Below are 20,266 nucleotides of genomic sequence, written 5' to 3'. Positions count from 1 at the left end.
ACAGGGTCGCAGGCAAGCTGGAGCCTATCCCAGCTGACTACGGGCGAAAGGCGGGGCACACCCTGGACAAGTCGCCAGGTCATCACAGGGCTGACACATAGACACAGACAACCATTCACACTCACATTCACACCTACGGTCAATTTAGAGTCACCAGTTAACCTAACCTGCATGTCTTTGGACTGTGGGGGAAAATGGAGCACCTGGAGGAAACCCACGCGGACACGGGGAGAACATGCAAACTCCGCACAGAAAGGCCCTCGCCGGCCACGGGGCTCGAACCCGGACCTTCTTGCTGTGAGGCGACAGCGCTAACCACTACACCACTGTGCCTCCCCTGTTGAACAGCATTATTATTATTATTATTATTATGGATGATTATGATAAAATGGTACACTAAGTGTGAGGACGGAGTATAATCCTTGTCGCAAATGTTTAAATCCACGTGTGTAGACATGTGCAAATGTGTAGATCAATTTTATTTAGGAAGATCAGAGATGGACATTACAAAGGGCAGTCTGGATGTCATCTCTCGGCCAGCTTCCAGTGAGCGCTCTCGGCCTGGGAGTCGCGTGTCCAGTGTGGTCCTCTCAGAGGGTGTGAGAATGAATCAGGACAGAACCGGGGCCCTAGAGGTCCTCAGCACTGAGCTCTCTGAAACTCAGGTGGTATAAACTTCCTTTCTGAAAGCAGTATGAATATTATAGATATACAGTAGATGGTAATAATGGTCTGACTCTATCTTAGCATTAGTAGAGAGTGTTGTGGTTCGATGATCTACAGTATTACTGGAGAATATTTAGTTGTTTCACTTATTATTATTTCAGCCAGTGATGCATATTAGCTGCAAGGAAAATGCTTTAGGGATTTGTTTTAAATTATATGTCACTGTACTAGTCTTTCAGAATATTACTTATAAAGTCTAGTAGATGGAATACTAATGATCTAATAACGTTAGAATATTACTAAGCCAGTGAAGACATGTTGTTATTTAGATGTAGTTTTGGATGCAGTCCAGAATACTTCTTAATTACCAAAGCTCAAGCTTAATATGCTGATTTTCCTTTCTTTATATTAGGATCAACAGAACATAGAGGAGAATAACTTGAACTACCCATCAGAAAACTTAACCCCTGACCAAGGTAGGTGAATACTGAGGAAAATCTTTTTTTAAATTTACAACGTAGTTAGAGACACTTGAAGTTACGGTGTGAACAATTAAGCATCATGGAGACAGTCAGTTCTAGATTTTCTTCCTTTTGGAGACTAGTCCTGCACACACAGGTTGTGCTACCAACCATCCCTCTTTTCCAAAAATGCCACACCCACGGGCACAAGACTCCCAGCTAGGAGCCAGGTGACAGGTTATGGCTGTCGACCAAGGGCCATACAGGGCTGAGAAAAAAAATCATGCTATGTTCATCAGCTCATTCAGAGTAATTGAATGAATCAACAAAGTAGCCTACAAGCTACAACTGTCATGTTTTTTTTTTCTGCATGTCTCCAAGCTTCCATGTTTCTCTTCTTAAGCTTAAGATAATGCCACCCCAATGAGCATCTCCTGCACCACTAGGCACTGAAGAATCACTAAATCCAGGGTTAATATAGTGGGGCAGCATAGCTAACCTATTGTGCATTTTGTGATACAAGCACCAAATTTGGCACAAATGTACATTGACATATGGCGAACATTTTCAGATATTGAGCCACTCGGAATTCTCTCTTCATGTCCGCCATATTGGAATTCAAAATGGCCGCCATTTGAAATCTACATTTGCGCTTATCTGACCTAAACTTCACTTCCCTGTTGTTTCCATTCTGTGGACTGTTACATGAAGAATAGATATTTTTATATTCCAATTAAATTTAAGGTAATACTAGCACTGTGTTTGCCATCCAGACTGGTCCTATTGCAAGAGGATAGTGATGACCACATCACTGGATTTTATACTTTTCCTCATTAAATAATATTTGGTGCAGGTGATGACCTAATCAATACCTCATTAAGTAAAATGAGATGTGTTGGAATCCCAGCACAGACACTGGAATGAAATGGCTGCCGTACACAAAGATGCTGATTTAAGAAAAGATTTAAGTGGTCTCTTATTTCTTTTTTTCCAGAGCTGTATGTCATGTCTCTCCACAAAATAGCCCATATTATTGAGAAATGGATTGATCAGTATAGTTTGCAAAATTATTTACAAATAAAAAAATTAATTTGTCAACTATTCACCCTCCATTGGTGTAAAACCCCTAAATTAGTTATGGTTAAATCAGCTGAAAGTTTCCAGAAACTATGAGGTGATTTCCATTCTAAAGACAGTGATTTGATTGTAGAAAGCTCCAGGGTTTATTAGAGAGCATACTTAAGCAAACAGCATCATGAAAACCAATAACCTATGAAAACACATGCAGGACAAGGTTCTGAAAAAGTGTCAATTAGGGTTTGGTTATTAAAAAAATATCCCAAACTTGGAGCACCCACAGAGCAATATTAAATCCATCATTTTAAAAAAAGGAAAGAATTTGGTACAATCATGAGGAAGTCATCCACCAAAAGTCAGTGACTGAGTAAGTAACCAAGAGGCAGAGGACGGAATAGATGCTCATTCTTGTTCATCAGCATTATCTAGTTGTTCCAGTTAAACTTTCAGGAACACACACCTTCTCCTGCTTGACAATGCAGTCACCTTCACCCTTCCATCCATCCATCCATCCATTATCTGTAGCCACTTATCCTCTCCAACAGGGTCACAGGCAAGCTGGAGCCTATCCCAGCTGACTATGGGCGAAAGGTGGGGTATACCCTGGACAAGTTGCCAGGTCATCACAGGGCTGACACATAGACACAGACAACCATTCACACTCACATTCACACCTATGGTCAATTTAGAGTCACCAGTTAGCCTAACCTGCATGCCTTTGGACTGTGGGGGAAACTGGAGCACCCGGAGGAAACCCATGTAGACATGAGGAGAACATGCAAACTCCACACAGAAAGGCCCTTGTCGGCCGCTGGGCTCGAACCCGGACCTTCTTGCTGTGAGGCGACAGTGCTAACCACTACACCACCATGCTGCCCGTCACCTTCACCTACTTTAGGATAATTAGCCTATTGCTTAACTGTTGGAACTCCTTCGGGTTCCATATCAAACCTAGAACAACACAGAATCTAATCAATAACTCAAACTTGTCAAAACAATTTTTACTTCACAGACTTTGAGTAAAATGTTGTCTTGTCAAAAATACATGATGATGAATATTCATCTCTCATGAATTAAGTGGAGTACTGTAATAAAGTATGTCATTTTGAAAAATGGATACCAGCAAATATTGTCATGTACTATAAAAATATTTGACCCAGAGGTAATTGCACATGTAGAATTCAAGTGGCGGCCATTTTGAATTCCAATATGGCGGACATGAAGGGAGAATTCCGAGTGGCTCAATATCTGAAAATATTCGCCATATATCAATGTACATTTGTGCCAAATTTGATGCTTGTATCACAAAATGCACAATCCTTTTGAATATTCGAGCTAAACCGCCCCACTAATACAGTATCTCACTGACTGGGAGAGATACAGTCAGGCTTGTAGTACTCGAGTCCAGGACTCGGACTCACATCCGACTTGTGCCCTAATTTTAAGGACTCGTGACTTGACTTGGAATTGAGCACTGATGACTCGGACTTGGACTCGGACTCGTGCATTAACTACATTAGGACTCAAATTGGAGACAAGGACTCTGATTTTTTCTTTATTTTTTGTAACATGCCATAATAATTTGGCATAATATATTTATATCTACATTAATTTTTGTACTAATTTCATGCAAGAGTGTCACACCTGCGCGCCTTGGCACGTGCATCAGATACACTCTAAAAAATAATGGGGCCAGTACCGGTTCTTCAGGGCGATGCCATAGAAGAACCTTTTTCAGGGCTTCAAAGAACCGTTCATGCAACAGTTCTTTAAAGAACCATTTAAACCATTTGTTTGAGCAGTGAAGACAGATTTGTGTAAACATAGCCTATGTGCATTGACCAGCAAATGGTAAGAGAATGCCAGGCTCTGAAGAACCATTTCCAATGTGAAGAACCTTTCGCATAATGTAATGGTTCATCACAGAGTTTTGACTCTCCATGGAACCATCCAGAGATTTGAAGAACCACTGAAGCACCTTTATTTTTTAGAGTGTAGACTCTCGGGCGCGCTCTGGACAGCATGCATGCCAAGTGGACTCTCTCGTGTGTGCTGTAAACGCACTGCACCTGCACAGGATTAAGGACCAAATAGCACACCTATATAAAAACTGTGAAAATACATTTACTTTGCGAAGTATTGAGTTGCATTGCTGACACGTTACCGAGCCTTATTTCCTTGTTTTTCCTGGTTTCCTGATCCCTGATTTCCTGTTTCTCATCTTTGATTCTGCCGAGTCCACGATAGCCTGTTTGTGCCTCCCTCGACCTATTGCCTGTTTCACCGTTTTACGATTTTGCCTGCTATTCTGGATTATTTACCTGTATTCACTTGTACTGTATTAATAAACACACTTTCTGCACTTACATCCATCTCCCAACCATCTCTGACAGAATACATTGCACTCCCTGACAAAGAAAATGCACATTCACCTGTTCATACATCATGTTCAGGAACAAACTAAGGTTAACGACGCTAAAACAGCCACTGTCAAATGGTGCGGTTGGAGTGTTGGACTCGACTCAAAATTTTTTTTAATGACTCAGACTTGAACACTGGGGACTCGAGACTGGACTCGGACTTGAGGTTTAGTGACTCGACTACAACACTGGATACAGTCAGAAGGAATGCTGCTAGGTTTCTTCAAGAGATGTCTAGGACCTCCCCCTCATAAGAATGTTTCAGTCATGCAACCCTGAAAGCCCAGCCCAGCAATTCAGTGGTCAAGCCAGAATAGGACCCCATTTAGAAGAAGAAAAAGAAGAATCCTTTATTTGTCACATGCACACTCAAGCACAGTGAAATTCATCCTCTGCATTTAACCCATCTGAAGCAGTGAACACACGCACACACACCCAGAGCAGTGGGCAGCCATACTACAGCACCCAGGGAGCAGTTAGGGGTTAGGTACCTTTCTCAAGGGCACTTCAGCCCAAGGCCACCCCATGTTAACCTAACCACATGTCTTTGAACTGTGGGGGAAACCAGAGCACCGGGAAACCCACACAGACACAGGGAGGACATGCAAACTCCACACAGAAAGGCCCCCATCGGCCGCTGGGCTCAAACTCAGACCCTTCTTGCTGTGAGGCGACAGTGCTAACTACTACACCACCATGCTGCCATGGAACAGCTCCTGGAATGAGACATGTCCGTGTCTGCAACTCACATTCTCCTTAGCCCACAATCTCATCACATAACCTCCAATCATGCCACTCAGTCACTGATGACTAATGGAGTTCATGGTTTTGCAATCAGACTGCTGTCTTTAAATAACCTGATCTCTCAATGATACTCTCACCCCAGGATTGAGTCTGTGACAGTTTCAATCTTTATTATTTGCTGGTCTTGATTGATTGATGTTTAACCGTACACTCTAAAAAATGACACCATGTCTGAACTTAAACAATTGAGGTAACAATTTGCATCGGTCTTTTTAAGTATTCCCAACAAAGCAATTATTCAGTTCCGCTGACTCTTTTTTTAAAGTATGCTAAATTAAATTTCAGTTGACTTCTAAAAGCTTAGGTAGGTTGCACGAACTTAATTTTCCAAGTGCCAACTCAATTTGTTAAGTTTTTTCAAATTTGTTAAGTAATTTGTTAACAAATTGAGTTGGCACTTGGAAAATTAAGTTCGTGCAACCTACCTAAGCTTTTAGAAGTCAACTGAAATTAAGTTTAGCATACTTTAAAAAAAAGAGTCAGCGGAACTGAATAATTGCTTTGTTGGGAATACTTAAAAAGACCGATGCAAATTGTTACCTCAATTGTTTAAGTTCAGACATGGTGTCATTTTTTAGAGTGTACCTTGCGTCACTTTTTATATATTTTTTTGGTCTAGTTTGTGCCTGTTGGCTATGTGAGGCAGGCTAAACTCAACCTTTATCCTGCCTCACACTCCTGAGTATTGCCTAGCCCAGGGGTTCCCAAATTAGGGGTCATGACCCCATTTAATTTACAAATTTGCTCATGAGAGAAACTAACAATCTTGTCTTTTGTTCTTTTATTGTACAAATGAACATATTGTTAACTATGAAGATGGCTCTTGTGTCCTAATATTTTGAAATGTTATTAGGAATCACATTCGAACAATTCGAGCACTACTTCAGTATACTGTTCCTCCACTAAACAACTAGTATTGTTTCAAATTGCATACTTATGTACTATTTTGGACCATTATTGAATACTAACACTAAACCAAGTTTTCCGATCACAGTTAATGTTTGAATGTAGAAAATAATTGTAGTCTTCAAATCTACTCCAAGATCTGTTTTTTGTAACAGTCTTCTGATTTCTAGATTAGTAAATACTTTTATTATTACTTCTGTTTGAGACAGTTCATGACAATATTCATGACACTGGAATGTTTTCAGAGAAACAGAGCTCATCAGGGTGTTTGTCAGAGCTTTTCATTTTGCATGAACTTGCTAAACCATTTACAGTCCAACTTAGAAACCGCATGGACAGAGATGTTTTAGCTCCGACTTTCCAACTGTAGTGGATATTGCATTTAATCCTCCAGATGTACATAGGATACCTGTCGAGATTATGAACAACATTGCTTGTGTTGTCACTGCATCAGCATGCATACATAAATTCGAGTGCCAAGTACTGTATAAACAGGACCCCTCTGCTTCAAACCAGGCCATATCACACCACCCTGATATGGATTATTTTCCTGTAACGCCATACTCCATCTTGAGTTTTTCCTTATATATCATTTGAAGCTAGATGTGTCAGCAGAAGAGAGTCACTCTTTCACATTTCCTAACTTGGCTTTGTCAAGCAATGTAAGCTTTGTAACCAGTGTAAGCAATGTAACCTTTTACATTACACATATGTTACTGACATATGTTTAAATGTTACTCTAGCCCTGAATTATAAATCTGGAATAAAAAATGTAGCATAGTCAAGGCCTGGTCTTGCAGACAATTCATTATGTCCATTTGGTGTGTTTGTCCAAAATGTTTGGGAACCCTTGGCTGAGCCCTTTGGTTTTCTCCTGCATTGGTTTTTAATAAAACTAGCAAACCCACACTTGCATTTGTCTGTCCATTTCATGATACCCTGTTGATATTCTTTAGGGATTCGGTGTTTTACTGATGTATCTGAGGAGGAGAATAAAGATCCAGAGTTGCAAAAAGCCATCATGAAAATGAAAAAACTGGACAGAATACTGGCTACCAAGATCTCCAATGAAAAAGAAGTCAAAAAGCAAGGCAGAGAGCTCCATCAGAGACTCTGGAAGGAGCTAAAGGTAAGACTGAATGTAGATGCACATCTGTAGAAATGCAGTTTTCCTGTAACTTATTCAAAAATACTTTTCAGGATCATAAACCTGAAAGGAGTTCAGAGTGCACTGATGAAACAGAAAATACAAGGTTGTTCCTAACACTTACCTCCAACACCTGTAAGTCATGCTAAAGGCAATTCTGCAATGTCTGTGAAAGTTCTCAGTCATCCAGGTCATTGTTAACTGTAGGTGCTAAAGAAGGCAACTAGACTTGCTTGAAATTCTTGAAGACGTTTCACCTCTCATCTGAAAGGCTTCTTCAGTTCTGTCTGACTAGTGGGGAGTTCCAGGTATTTATCCTCCAGTGGATTACCTCAATGACTCTCCTTAGGGTTGCTTTTGGTCCACTAGAGCACAAATACCTGGAACTCCCCACTAGTCAGACAGAACTGAAGAAGCCTTTCGGATGAGAGGTAAAACGTCTTCAAGAATTTCAAGCAAGTCCACTTGCCTTCTTTAGCACCTATGGCAATTCTGCAATGAATATTAGAGGTGTCTTTTGATCAGAAATACAATCCGAAATCAGAAAAAGTTGGGACGGTATGGTGAAATTAAAATTAAAACTGAAAACAATGATTTGTAAATAATCTTTACAAATCCACAAACTGGCATTTGTGGATTTAAGTCCATATTGTAGTGCTTGACAAAGGTTTGCCAACGTAATCCTGAGCCCATGTGGTTATATCAGCTGTAGATGAATGATGGTTCTTGATGCAGTGTCATCTGAGGGATCTAAGATCACGGGTGTTCAGCTTAGGCTTATGCCCTTGTCCTTTATGCACCAAAATTCCTCCAGATTCCTTGAATAATCGAATGATATTATGCACCGCAGATGGTGAAATATCTAAATTTCTTTGTATATTTCGTTGAGGAACATTTGTTTTTAATCATTTCAATAATTTCCTCACAGATTTGTTGACAAACTGGAGATCCTCGGCTCATCAAAGACTAGGCCTTTCCTGGACGCTGATTTTGTACCAAATCATGATTACAGTCATCTGTTGACATCACCTGTTTCAAATCACATTATTGTTTAATTGTTTTACCTCATTACTAGCCCTAAATGACCCCTGTCCCAACTTTATTTGGAATGTGTTGCAGGCCTAAAAACGCAGGAATGGATGTATATTAACAAATGAAATGAAGTTGACCAGACAAAACATGAAATATCTTGGGTTCATACTGTCTGCAATGAAATACAAGTCAAAGTAAATTTAGAAATCACTGCTTTCTTTTTTTTATTTGCATTTTCTCTACTGTTCCAACTTCTTCTGATTTGGGGTTATATATAGCATTAAATTATGCACACTAAATTATAAATTAGAAAACTTTTACATGTCTAATTTTTCACGTTGATTTATGTGAATAATCAGTAGGATTTGTGAATCATTTTTCTATACTGAAAGTAGCCATAATTATAACAGCAGTCAAATCAAAAGGTTACATATGTAACTGTGGTTCTTTGACTATATTTGAAGATGTCATGACTGTTTCCTTCAGAACTAGTGCAGTATTCCCATTTAATCATTTCTGTGTTAAGTACCAATAGCAAAGCACTCACTTTGTGTCTGGGTCCCCATTTCGGTTAGTCAATAAAAGGTTATCACCACATTTGTCCTCTGGCCACTCATGCCAGTCAGAGAGACCAAGGTGACCTTTTCACCCTGGACTTAGTTCTCAACTTGGACATGGAGCCAAGGTTACATACATAATCTTTCATTCTACTTCTTTACATTCCAGACTGCCGGGGCGATTTCCTTCAGAATTAGAGGAGACAGCATATCAATTTTCATTGCCATGCTCTTTTAGAATAGAACATACTTTATTGAAGATGAGAATAGCTCACAATCTAATATATCACGACAGCATTCAATCTGTAAAATCTGGTGAAGTAGATGCTGAGCTCCATGCTGTTGCTTTAGCACTGTACAAAGTTGACAATCCTCTTAGAGCCAACCAAGAGGTCACCATAGTGTGTGTTCACCAGTAGGTGGCTATAGTGCGCATCAAATGTATTGGAAGAAGGTGCCTCTTTCTGTCTTCAAATATGCTTGTGCAGTGATTTCCTTTACCCAAAGGGCTAACCTGACGTTAGACAGCAGAGGCCCTATATGGTGCTCCCCATAACACAGTTGGTGAGTGATCAGCTAGCTAGCTGTCATTTGCACAATGTGCTCAGACCCCTCACTGGTCACAGGGCTGGCCTGGATACATTGCTATTTGCAAGATCAGTATCAATCTGCTGCTGCACCAATACTGAGTTTGGTCACAGTGTGACATGATTGTGCTCTGGTCTCTGACACTGTGTACTGACTAATGCATGCACAGTTCACTGATTCATATGACTATAATAATAATCGGTTAAAACAACAACAACAACAACAACAAAAACTTTATATCTGCATCTGGCAAGTTATACTGATTATTTATTATTTTATTTTATTATTTTAAACTGATGATTGTTTTTCATGAAGGTGAGCGACCATTTTTAATCAGTTCATGCATTCAGCAGAAAACTGAACTTCTCCCCACTGCTCAGACTAGCAAAAATCCCCAAACATTGTTCACTGTATTAGATAATGGTTTTAGTGATTTAATGCATAGTCAGTGAAACCATCTTCCATCATGAAAGCTCAAATAGTACATGAGTCAAGATTCCAATGGCCAGGAGCTTTGACAGTTGGAATGTGGAAATATGGATCTTTTAGCTCTATGGCTATCAATCATGTTTGCTCACTACACACATTGGATTGTTTTAAGATCACACACACACACACACACACACACACACACACACACACACACACACACACACACACACACTATTAGTATCAGTCAAAAGAACACACCATCAAAAAAAGTTGTGTAGATCTCTTGAATCTACTGTATTCAAATACAGAAAGTCTGGACACACCTTATAATTCAATGTTTTTTCTTTATTTTTATTATTTAAAAAGAGACTTCATGTCTTAAAGTAATGAGGCTTGTCGTTTCTCTTTACTTAGTTGAGCGGTTCTTGACATAATATGGATTACTACAGTTGTGGAATAGGGCTACTTACTGTATTTTTATTATTTACTGTTTGATCTCAAACACATTAAGAAGGCAAGAAATTGCACTAATTAACTTTAGACGAGACACACCTGTTAATTGAAAAGCATTCCAGGTGACTACCTCATGAAGCTGGTTAAGATAATGCCAATAGTGTGCAAAGCGTCATTAAGGTAGGGTGGTGTCATGGTTAGCATTGTCGCGTCACAGCAAGAAGGTCCTGGGTTCAAGCCCAGTGGCTGACAAGGGCCTTTCTCTTTGGAGTTTGCATGTTCTCCCTGTGTCTGTGTGGGTTTCCTCCGGGTGCTCTGGTTTCCCCCACAGTCCAAAGACATGCAGGTTAGGTTAATTGGTGGCTCTAAATTGACTGTAAGTGTGAATGGTTGTTTGTCTCTATGTGCCAGCCCTGTGATGACCTGGCGACTTGTCCAGGGTGTACCCCATCTCTCGCCCATAGTCATATAGGATAGGCTCCAGCTTGCCTGTGACCCTGTACAGGATAAGCGGCTACAGATAATGGATGGATGGCGTCATTAAGTTAAACGCTGGCTATGCTGAAGAATCTAAAACATCAAACATTTTTTAACACTTTGTTTTACCATATAATTCCATATATGTTTCATATGTTATTTCATAGTTTTGATGTCTTCAGTATTGTTGTAAGAGTCAAAATACAGAAAACCTATGAATGAGTTGGGGTGTCCAAACTTTTGACTGGTACTGTAAATCTAGAGTGGAGCAGATTCTGTCTCCCGTTTTGGAATAATAAAAACCTCTTGAAAAGAACCTTGCTCGGCACTCTGGCTCTGATGTACTATTTATCCTGTAGCAACTGCACTTCTGCAGTAAGTTTAACCAACTGGCTTAGCACTGACAACCTTTTGGTGTGGAGTCTTTGATCTAATTTTATGAAGCTCTAATGTTTCAGTTACAGAGGGAAACACCACTGCATAGTTGGCTATATCTTTTCAGGTACTCTTCTGGGATGCCCTACCACATACAGTGATTTGTTTTTTTGTTCTGGGCTATCATGGCAGCACCAGTGTAGCTTGTGCTATATCCTTCATAACTATCTCCACCTGCTGTGATTTGGGCCAGAGATCCACGGCCACCTACACAAAATTTTTAAGCAGGCACAGCCCCAGTTAGCGGCACGGTGGTGTAGTGGTTAGCGCTGTCGCCTCACAGCAAGAAGGTCCTGGGTTCGAGCCCCGGGGCCGGCGAGGGCCTTTCTGTGTGGAGTTTGCATGTTCTCCCCGTGTCCGCGTGGGTTTCCTCCGGGTGCTCCGGTTTCCCCCACAGTCCAAAGACATGCAGGTTAGGTTAACTGGTGACTCTAAATTGACCGTAGGTGTGAATGAGAGTGTGAATGGTTGTCTGTGTCTGTGTGTCAGCCCTGTGATGACCTGGCAACTTGTCCAGGGTGTACCCCGCCTTTCGCCCATAGTCAGCTGGGATAGGCTCCAGCTTGCCTGCGACCCTGTAGAAGGATAAAGCGGCTAGAGATAATGAGATGAGATGAGATGAGCCCCAGTTATTTTGAACAAAGAAAACATATTTGAAAAGAACAAAGGGGGCATTTAAAGAAAAAAGTTATCTTGGAGAAAGAAGATGTACTTGGGAAAAGGGGTTATTTTGGAGAAGGAAAATAAAAAGATAATTATTTTCAGGAGCAAGAATATATGTTGGAAGACGAAATTCTGAGGGACATTTCCTCTAAGAATCAGAGCTTCCTCTCACCCTTTCACAAATCTGTCCTACCAGGTAGGTGGCCATTAGGCAGCTACATTCCAGGGTCTCACAAGCACTAAGGCCCCAGCACACACTCTCCAGCAATCAGCTCAGTAAGCTAAGTTAAATGAGCAGGAAGTCAGAGTCCCCTGCTTTGATTCCTGACCTAGGCACATAGCTTCACCTAAGTGGATTAGTGCTTAGAGTATCACAGCATCTGTCCTGCACTTGCTTTTGGCTTCCCTAAATATATAAGAGCCCCTTGGTGGTTATTGGGCTTCTCAGCAACATAACAAAATGTGAGGACAAGGGTGCCTAAAGGTAATACCTCAAGTGATTAGTTCATGTTTCAGGCAGATGGAGTTGATAATGTTGTGCCTCTTGGGCCTGTGTCTGGGCTTTGAGTGATCACACTTGCCTTCTCACTTGTGTTAACAGACCCAGGGATAATTGTTATAATGGCCCAGTCTCAGCCAGCCTTAATACTTGCCTGCAGCACATATGTTGTTGCATACTCCACCCAGATGGGCCTCAAATTTAGAACAGCTACTGAGAGTACATCAGGGTCTGTCTCTGTGTGAAGCAGCTGTACTAAGCTTCCCTATGCTTCTTCATTACACTATTATATTGTTGCTAAAAGTACTTGCCTTTACCTTATGCCCATTGTCAAGGCGAGCATACCGACAGTGTCTTGCAAAAGTATACATCCCCCTTGGTGTTTGTCCTATTTTGTCGCATTACATGCTGGAATTAAAATGGATTGGGGGGCGTAGCACTATTTTACTTACACAACATGCAGACCGCATTAAAGGTGCAAATTGTTTTTTTTATGACACAAACAATAATTAAGATGAAAAAAACAGAAATCTGGTATGTGCATAGGTATTCACCCCCCAAAAGTCAATACTTTGTAGAGCCACCTTTTGCTGCAATTACAGCTGCAAGTCTCTTGGGGTATGTCTCTATTAGCTTAGCACATCTAGCCACTGGGATTTCTGCCCATTCCTCAAGGCAAAACTGCTCCAACTCCTTCAAGTTAGATGGGTTGCATTGGTGCACAGCAATCTTCAAGTTATGCCACAGATTCTCAATTGGGTTGAGGTCTGGGCTTTGATTAAGCCATTCTGAAACATTTAAATGTTTCCCTTTAAACCACTCCAATGTAGCTTTAGCAGTATGTTTAAGGATATTGTCGTGCTGGAACATGAACCTTTATCCCAGTCTCAAACCTCTGGCCAACTCAAACAGGTTTTCCTCCAGAATTGCCCTGTATTTAGTGCCATCCATCTTTCCTTCAGTCCTGACCAGCTTTCATGTCCCTGCAGATGAAAAACATCCTCACAGCATGATGCTGCCACCATCATGCTTCACTGTAGGAATGGTGTTCTCAGGGTGATGGGAAGTGTTGGGTTTGCACCACACATGGCATTTCCCATGATGGCCAAAAAGTTCAATTTTAGTCTCATTTGACCAGAGAATCTTCTTCCATGTGTTTGAGGAGTCTGGCACATGCTGTTGAGCAAATTCCAAATGTGTTTTCTTAGTTTTTTCTTTAAGCAATGGCTTTTTTCTGGCCACTGTTCCATAAAGCCTTGCTCTGTGGAGTGTATGGCTTAAAGTGGTCCTATGGACAGATGCTCCCATCTCCGCTGTGGATCTTTGCAGCTTCTTCAGTGTTCTCTTTGGTGTCTTTGTCACATCTCTGATTAATGCCTTCCTTGCCTGGTCTGTGAGTTTTGGTGGGTGGCCTTCTCTTGTCAGGTTTATAGTGGTGCCATATTCTTTCCATTTTGCTATAATGTATTTAATGGTGGGTGGCACGGTGGTGTAGTGGTTAGCACTGCCGCCTCACAGCAAGAAGGTCCTGGGTTCGAGCCCAGTGGCTGGCGAGGGCCTTTCTGTGTGGAGTTTGCATGTTCTCCCCGTGTCTGCGTGGGTTTCCTCCGGGTGCTCCGGTTTCCCCCACAGTCCAAAGACATGCAGATTAGGTTAACTGGTGGCTCTAAATTGACCGTAGGTGTGAGTGTGAATGGTTATTTGTCTCTGAGTCAGCTCTGCGATAACCTGGTGACTTGTCCAGGATGTACCCCACCTCTCACCCATAGTCAGCTGGGATAGGCTCCAGCTTGCTGGTGACCCTGTAGAACAGGATAAGCGGCTACAGATAATGGATGGATGGATGGATGGATTTAATGGTGCTCTGTGCAATATTCAAAGTTTGGGATATTTTTTATAACCCAACCCTGATCTATACTTATTCACAACTTTGTGTCTGACCTGTTTGGAGTGCTCCTTGGTTCTCCTGTTGCTTGCTTAGTAGTGTTGCAAAGTCAGGGTCCTTCCAGAACAGGTTGATTTATACAGACATCATGTGACACTTTGATTGCACACAGGTGGATCTTAATCAGCTAATTATGTGACTTATGGAGTGAATTGTTTGGACCAGCTCTTATTTAGGGGTTTCATACGAAAAGGGATGAATACCTATGCACACTCCAGATTTCTTTTTTTTTCATCTTAATTATTGTTTATGTCACAATAAAAAAAAAAATTTGCACCTTCAAAGTGGTAGGCATGTTGTGTAAATCAAATGGTGCTAACCCTCCAAAAAAAATCACTTTTAATTCCAGCTGGTAATGCGACAAAACAGGACAAACACCAAGGGGGATGAATACTTTTGCAAGACACTGCACATGGGTTCACAGCTATGAGGTTTTGTGCTGGATTTCTCCCTAATTTAGTCTTGGCCAATTCCTACCCACCAGTCAGGTCCCTCAAATTATACAACAGCTTCCTCTGAGTCAACCAACTGCAGTGCTGCTCATGCTGCATTCAAAGAGTGTCATGATGCACTTGGAGCAAAGCACTATCCACCCCCTTTTGCATGAGCTCAAAGGTACCCACAATTAACTAGTGTCACTGTGATTGACAGAGTAGAGAGAGTATGCCATCCCCTAGAAAGCACGGCACATTTTGTTCTTTTGGACTTGAAATATTTGCTACATCGTCATTAGGAATGAAACAATAGGGCAAAAGCTTATCTGTTGCACCACTCAGAATCAGTCATGAGGTGACGGCTTTGCAACTGGTTCTAAAGGAAATCACCCTGGCAGTCTGAAACATAATGAAGTGGAATGATAATCATGTAAATTTTGTTCTCAGTTTAATTTTTTTCCAAAAATAAAGTTAAATAAGACTTAAAAGTTATATGAGATGAAATTACAACTTAACTGGATTTACTCTAGCCAAGGATTGCAGTGAAGAGCTGGACTATGTACCTTTGTTTGGGACCCAAGTTCCAGATCAAGAGAATGACATAAACTGCAGACCTGGAAATAAAGGCAAGAAATATTTGATCTGTACACCTTAATGAACACATAACAAAAAGTGAGTTACACTGCTTTATTACATTCACTGTGTTCCTAATCTGGATTTACAGTAGTTTTGCACATTTGATGCACTTGAGGGCGTCCTGACATTATGAATCACTCTCATGTCTAAGCCAGATGTTTGTAGTTGTACTGGGTCTCAGATAGGCTTATTATTGCAATCTACAACAAAAATTAACTTGGGGGGAGCCCTGACAAACCTAAATAGAGGTAATGGGTACAGAGAAAAAAAACACTGAAATTATATGGAATGTTTTATGTAATTCATCATGAGAGTGGTGCTAAACATAATACTAATAACATTTGTCATTCTATCCATCATAATTGCTCAGAAAGAGGTTATTTTGGCACATGCAGTTATTATAATAAGTTCATTATTAATATTTTTAAACATCATGGCATTGTTTGTTGGGATTTAACTTTCAAACATGGAGTCAGCCATATTTTTAAAGTTTTGATTGATTGTAAAATGGCAAAGATCAACTTCAATTTTAAACTGCTTTGTGACTGTACCGTTTTACTAGTTCCTGAGTCAGAGGTTGGAGTGCATGGCAAATCCTCAAACTCTGTTAAAGTGGGTCCTGAAGTGAAAGAAGTCAAGCAGACAGAAAGCAGGCAGCGTATGATGTGCAAGGGCAAGCATAGACAAGATTTCATCAAGAAAAACATTGAGGTAGGTATGTTAACATAGCATTCGCTCCAGAGCGAAATGTATGACCAAACAAGAGATTCATGTCTAAATATTTTTAAAAAAGCTAACACAGTGTAACTAAACTCTCAGCTGTGTAAATCCATTTGCCTCAATTGTATAAACAACCATTTTCTGTTCATTATTAAAAAGCAGCTGTTCCATTGACTTTTGCAATATAGCAATACAAATAAAATATCACAGTTTATCATAACATTTTGTATATGGGAATTAACAGAGAAGCCCTTCACATGCTCAGGGATCATCCTGATGGTAGTTGTGTGCACTTGTGTAGATGCAGAGAACAGCTGAAGACATGACATGGTTATTTTGAAACACCAGTTCCTTGAACTAATCTTGTTAATCAGAAGTACCTGCATATTAACTCCATCCATTATCCGTAACCGCTTATCCTGTACAGGGTTGCAGGCAAGCTGGAGCCTATCCCAGCTGACTATGGGCAAGAGGCGGGGTACACCCTGGACAAGTCTCCAGGTCATCACAGGGCTGACACATAGACAAAAAAACATTCACACTCATGGTCAATTTAGAACTACCAGTTAGCCTAACCTGCATGTCTTTGGGGGAAACTGGAGCACCCGGAGCAAACCAACACAGACACGGGGAGAACATGCAAACTCCACACAGAAAGGCCCCCATCGGCTACTGAGTTCGAACCCAGAACCTTCTTGCTGTGAGGCAACAGTGCTAACCACTACACCACTATGCCACCCCACATATTAACTCTAGTAAATAAATTATATTTATCATATATTTAAAATCAGTTTTACTGAAATTGAGGCAAATTTTCATGTTGAAAAAATATTCTAAGTATTATTCCAAATGGGCTGTTTTGACCTGGACAGGACATAAGCCTTTATGGTTAATTTCTATTCCAAAGATGGTGCCGAACCATAATTATTAAAAGTATGAGAAAAGGGAACTGTTTAAAATTCTGAGTCACATGTTAAATATTTGAGTATAATTATTGCACTTTCGTTTGTCTCAGCATGTGTTCTAAGCTGCTCTCAGCATGTCTTTTTAGCTTTGTCCATTCTGAAGGTAATGTTTTTATGTAAATGCAGCTCGTCAGTAGTGCAGGAAGCTTGGGGCCAATGACACTGGAAGAGAAAGAACGATTAGAGGAACTCCTCAAGGACATAGATGAAGAGGAGACTTGTGTTGCTCTAAGTGCCAAACCAGAGGTATATACACACACACACACACTAGCCAGGGATATTTTATCCAGTCTGTCTCAGACAAGACATCATCTGTAGGGTGAACATCAGTTATCTAAGTTGTAGCTAGATGTTTTCACATATTCTGCACTATATACAGATGGCTAAGCTGCACTTTTTCACAGTTTCCTTTTCATACTGCATAGTCCATCATTCCTCAAGAGGATCTGGCAGCTGCATTTATGGTGTGCTTTTTCTCTTTGCAATGGGTTTGTCACCAGTTATGCATGGCACCTAAACAGAGGAGAGCAGATGCTCAGAGGCCTCCTAAAGGGTCAGACTGAAAGACTTCCTGTTTTTGTGAAACCCTGCTATTGTGCAAAGTGTAGACAAATTTTATGTCTTTTGACTCATCCCAGTGATAGGACACATGAGTGACCAGATGCAGAAAAGCTTTGGCAGGTTCTCCTGTTACATCATGATCAAATGCAGAGGCCTTCTGTTCTTTTATTCTCCATTTATTATCCTGTCTCTGTGGAATTGGTTCCCCAAATTGTTAAAAGGCAACTTCTACCTGATACACAGCAACCCTTAGGCCTGAATTGTTCCTCTTTTTTCATACAGCTAATGAGAACCATATTACAAATACCCAACTCTGACATCACAGGCCATTATGATGCTATATGGCCAAAAGTTTGTGGACACCTGACCATCACATCTATGTGATGCTTGATCATTCCATTTTTAGATTTAGTCCCCTCTTGCTGTCATAATAACCTCCACTCTTCTGAGAAGGTTTTCCATTAGATTTTGGAATGTAGCTGTGGGGATTTGTGCATTTAGCCACAAGAGCTATAGTGAGGTCAGGCACTGATGTTGGGTGAGGAGGCCTGGGTTGCAGTCAGCATTCCAATTTATGCCAAAGGTGTTCAGTGGGGTTGAGGTCAAGGGTCTGTGCAGGCTACTCGAGTTCTTACACTTCAACCTTGGTAACTATGTCTTCACAGACTTCCTGTGACACTTCACAGAGTTCAGGAAATGGCTGTCACTACTACAGTGCACTCTTTATCATTAATCCATCACAGGTGTAACTCCTTGCCACTTACCTGCCTCGGCATCACTCTTCATTCACACCCCAGTGATCAATCCTGCCCGTGCCTCCACACTTCCCTTTCTGCACAAAGGCATTGTCATACTGGAATATTTGAGCTAGGTCTATTAGTTTCAGTGAATGGAAAGTGTAATTCTACAGCTTACAAAGACATCCTATAAAATTATATGCTTCCAACTTTGTGGCAGCAGATTGGAAAAGGCCCACATATGGGTATGATGGTCAGGCCACAAACTTTTGGCCAAATATTGTAGCTCCCCTAAATTGTCTCATTCCTGACCAGGCAGTGGCTATTACAACACTTTCATTTAAAACATCAACAGGACACCTTTAAACCATGTATTATAGGCAACTGAGTCATGCCTGATTTCTTTTCAACATTGCCCCAAGCTGATTCAACTGTGACCTAGTTTAAGCACAAATCTTGAATCGGAGACAATAATCATTACTCACCACACTAAGCACTATCACTCTAGAATATGACACAGAAGTTAGCTAGGCTGTTTACTAAAGTTAAATTGTTAACTGATTGAGGGGAATTCTTTGCTGAAAACAGAAAAAAAAATCAAAGGTTTTTTTTTTTTTGTATTGCTAAAGACTGAGCATGTCTAATAAATGTACAATAAATATTACGTTTAAAATCTCATTGCCTGGCAGTGGTAAGCACATAATAGTCTTCAGTGTAATGGTGAGAAGCTGGAGTCAGATAGTGTATCATACATGCGATAACATATTGGTTGTCAATCATTTTGCTCAAGTACATAAAGCATTATTGATACTTTGTGTCTTAAGGTTAGACACTAAGAAAATGGTTCCTCTTAGATTTTTATTGCATGGCAACAATGGCAAACCGTTACTATTAGAGCTGGGACTTCAGCTCAGCCAAAACTTATCCAGACACCAAAAAAGCAACAAAACAAAGGATTTTGCAAGGGATTAGTGGCAGGCTGCCAGGTAGCTCTGTTGTGTGTCATTGTTGATGTTGATTTTAAAAGTAACTCAGTAAATTGCATAGGGAAATTTAAGAGGATGAGTGAAAAATACTGTGGTGAGCATGCTTGGAAGAAGAGTCTGGAGACAGAAGTTACTAGGCTACATCCATACAACAACGGCAACGAGATTTTTTTTTTTTAAATATCGCGTCCACATGGGCAACGGATCAGTAAAATTTCAGGTACATATGGCAACGCAACGCTTGCTGAAAACGATGCAATACACATGCCACACCACTACGTGCGCTGTAAGATGGTCCCATCGGAGACACCAGAACAATAGAAGAAGTAGACGCATGCGCATAAACCCCTTCTTCTGTAGCATTAGCCACATAAAGTTTTGATTATTAATCAGTAGCGTAAAACGAAAGACGTGGAAAGAGGAATGAATGGGGGTAGATGGAAGCCGGTACGCCAACATTCCGATATCCTCCAGAATTCTTTAATGGTCCGGAATAAATTGAATGCTACACATTGATGGATTACTTTGTTCTTATACGCCCTTTTTGAGGAATGTATTGTCAGACTTAAACCAACATCTGAAGAGGTGAGATCGCTCCTTTTTTTTCCCTATGTTTGCTGGCGGGATTGTTTTTGTTTTTGGAAAGCGCACGGGCGGTGCACGGT

General features: G+C 40.7%; 1 protein-coding gene across 1 annotated transcript in view; it reads left to right on the top strand.

The window, feature by feature from the left end:
* Positions 1-497: 497 nt before the first annotated feature.
* fsip1 (fibrous sheath interacting protein 1) overlaps positions 498-20,266 on the top strand; it is a 104,233-nt gene continuing 84,464 nt past the window's right edge. Inside the window, exons 1-7 of the mRNA XM_060933960.1 lie at positions 498-665; positions 1,079-1,142; positions 7,291-7,463; positions 7,535-7,616; positions 15,527-15,622; positions 16,195-16,343; positions 17,444-17,563. Coding sequence (XP_060789943.1) covers positions 498-665; positions 1,079-1,142; positions 7,291-7,463; positions 7,535-7,616; positions 15,527-15,622; positions 16,195-16,343; positions 17,444-17,563 — 852 coding nt within the window. The remainder of the gene's footprint in view (positions 666-1,078; positions 1,143-7,290; positions 7,464-7,534; positions 7,617-15,526; positions 15,623-16,194; positions 16,344-17,443; positions 17,564-20,266) is intronic.

Source organism: Neoarius graeffei, chromosome 11 (assembly GCF_027579695.1).
Source record: "Neoarius graeffei isolate fNeoGra1 chromosome 11, fNeoGra1.pri, whole genome shotgun sequence".
Lineage (NCBI taxonomy): Eukaryota > Metazoa > Chordata > Actinopteri > Siluriformes > Ariidae > Neoarius > Neoarius graeffei.
Note: the sequence above shows the minus strand (reverse complement) of the source record. Positions and strands in the feature narration are given on the sequence as shown.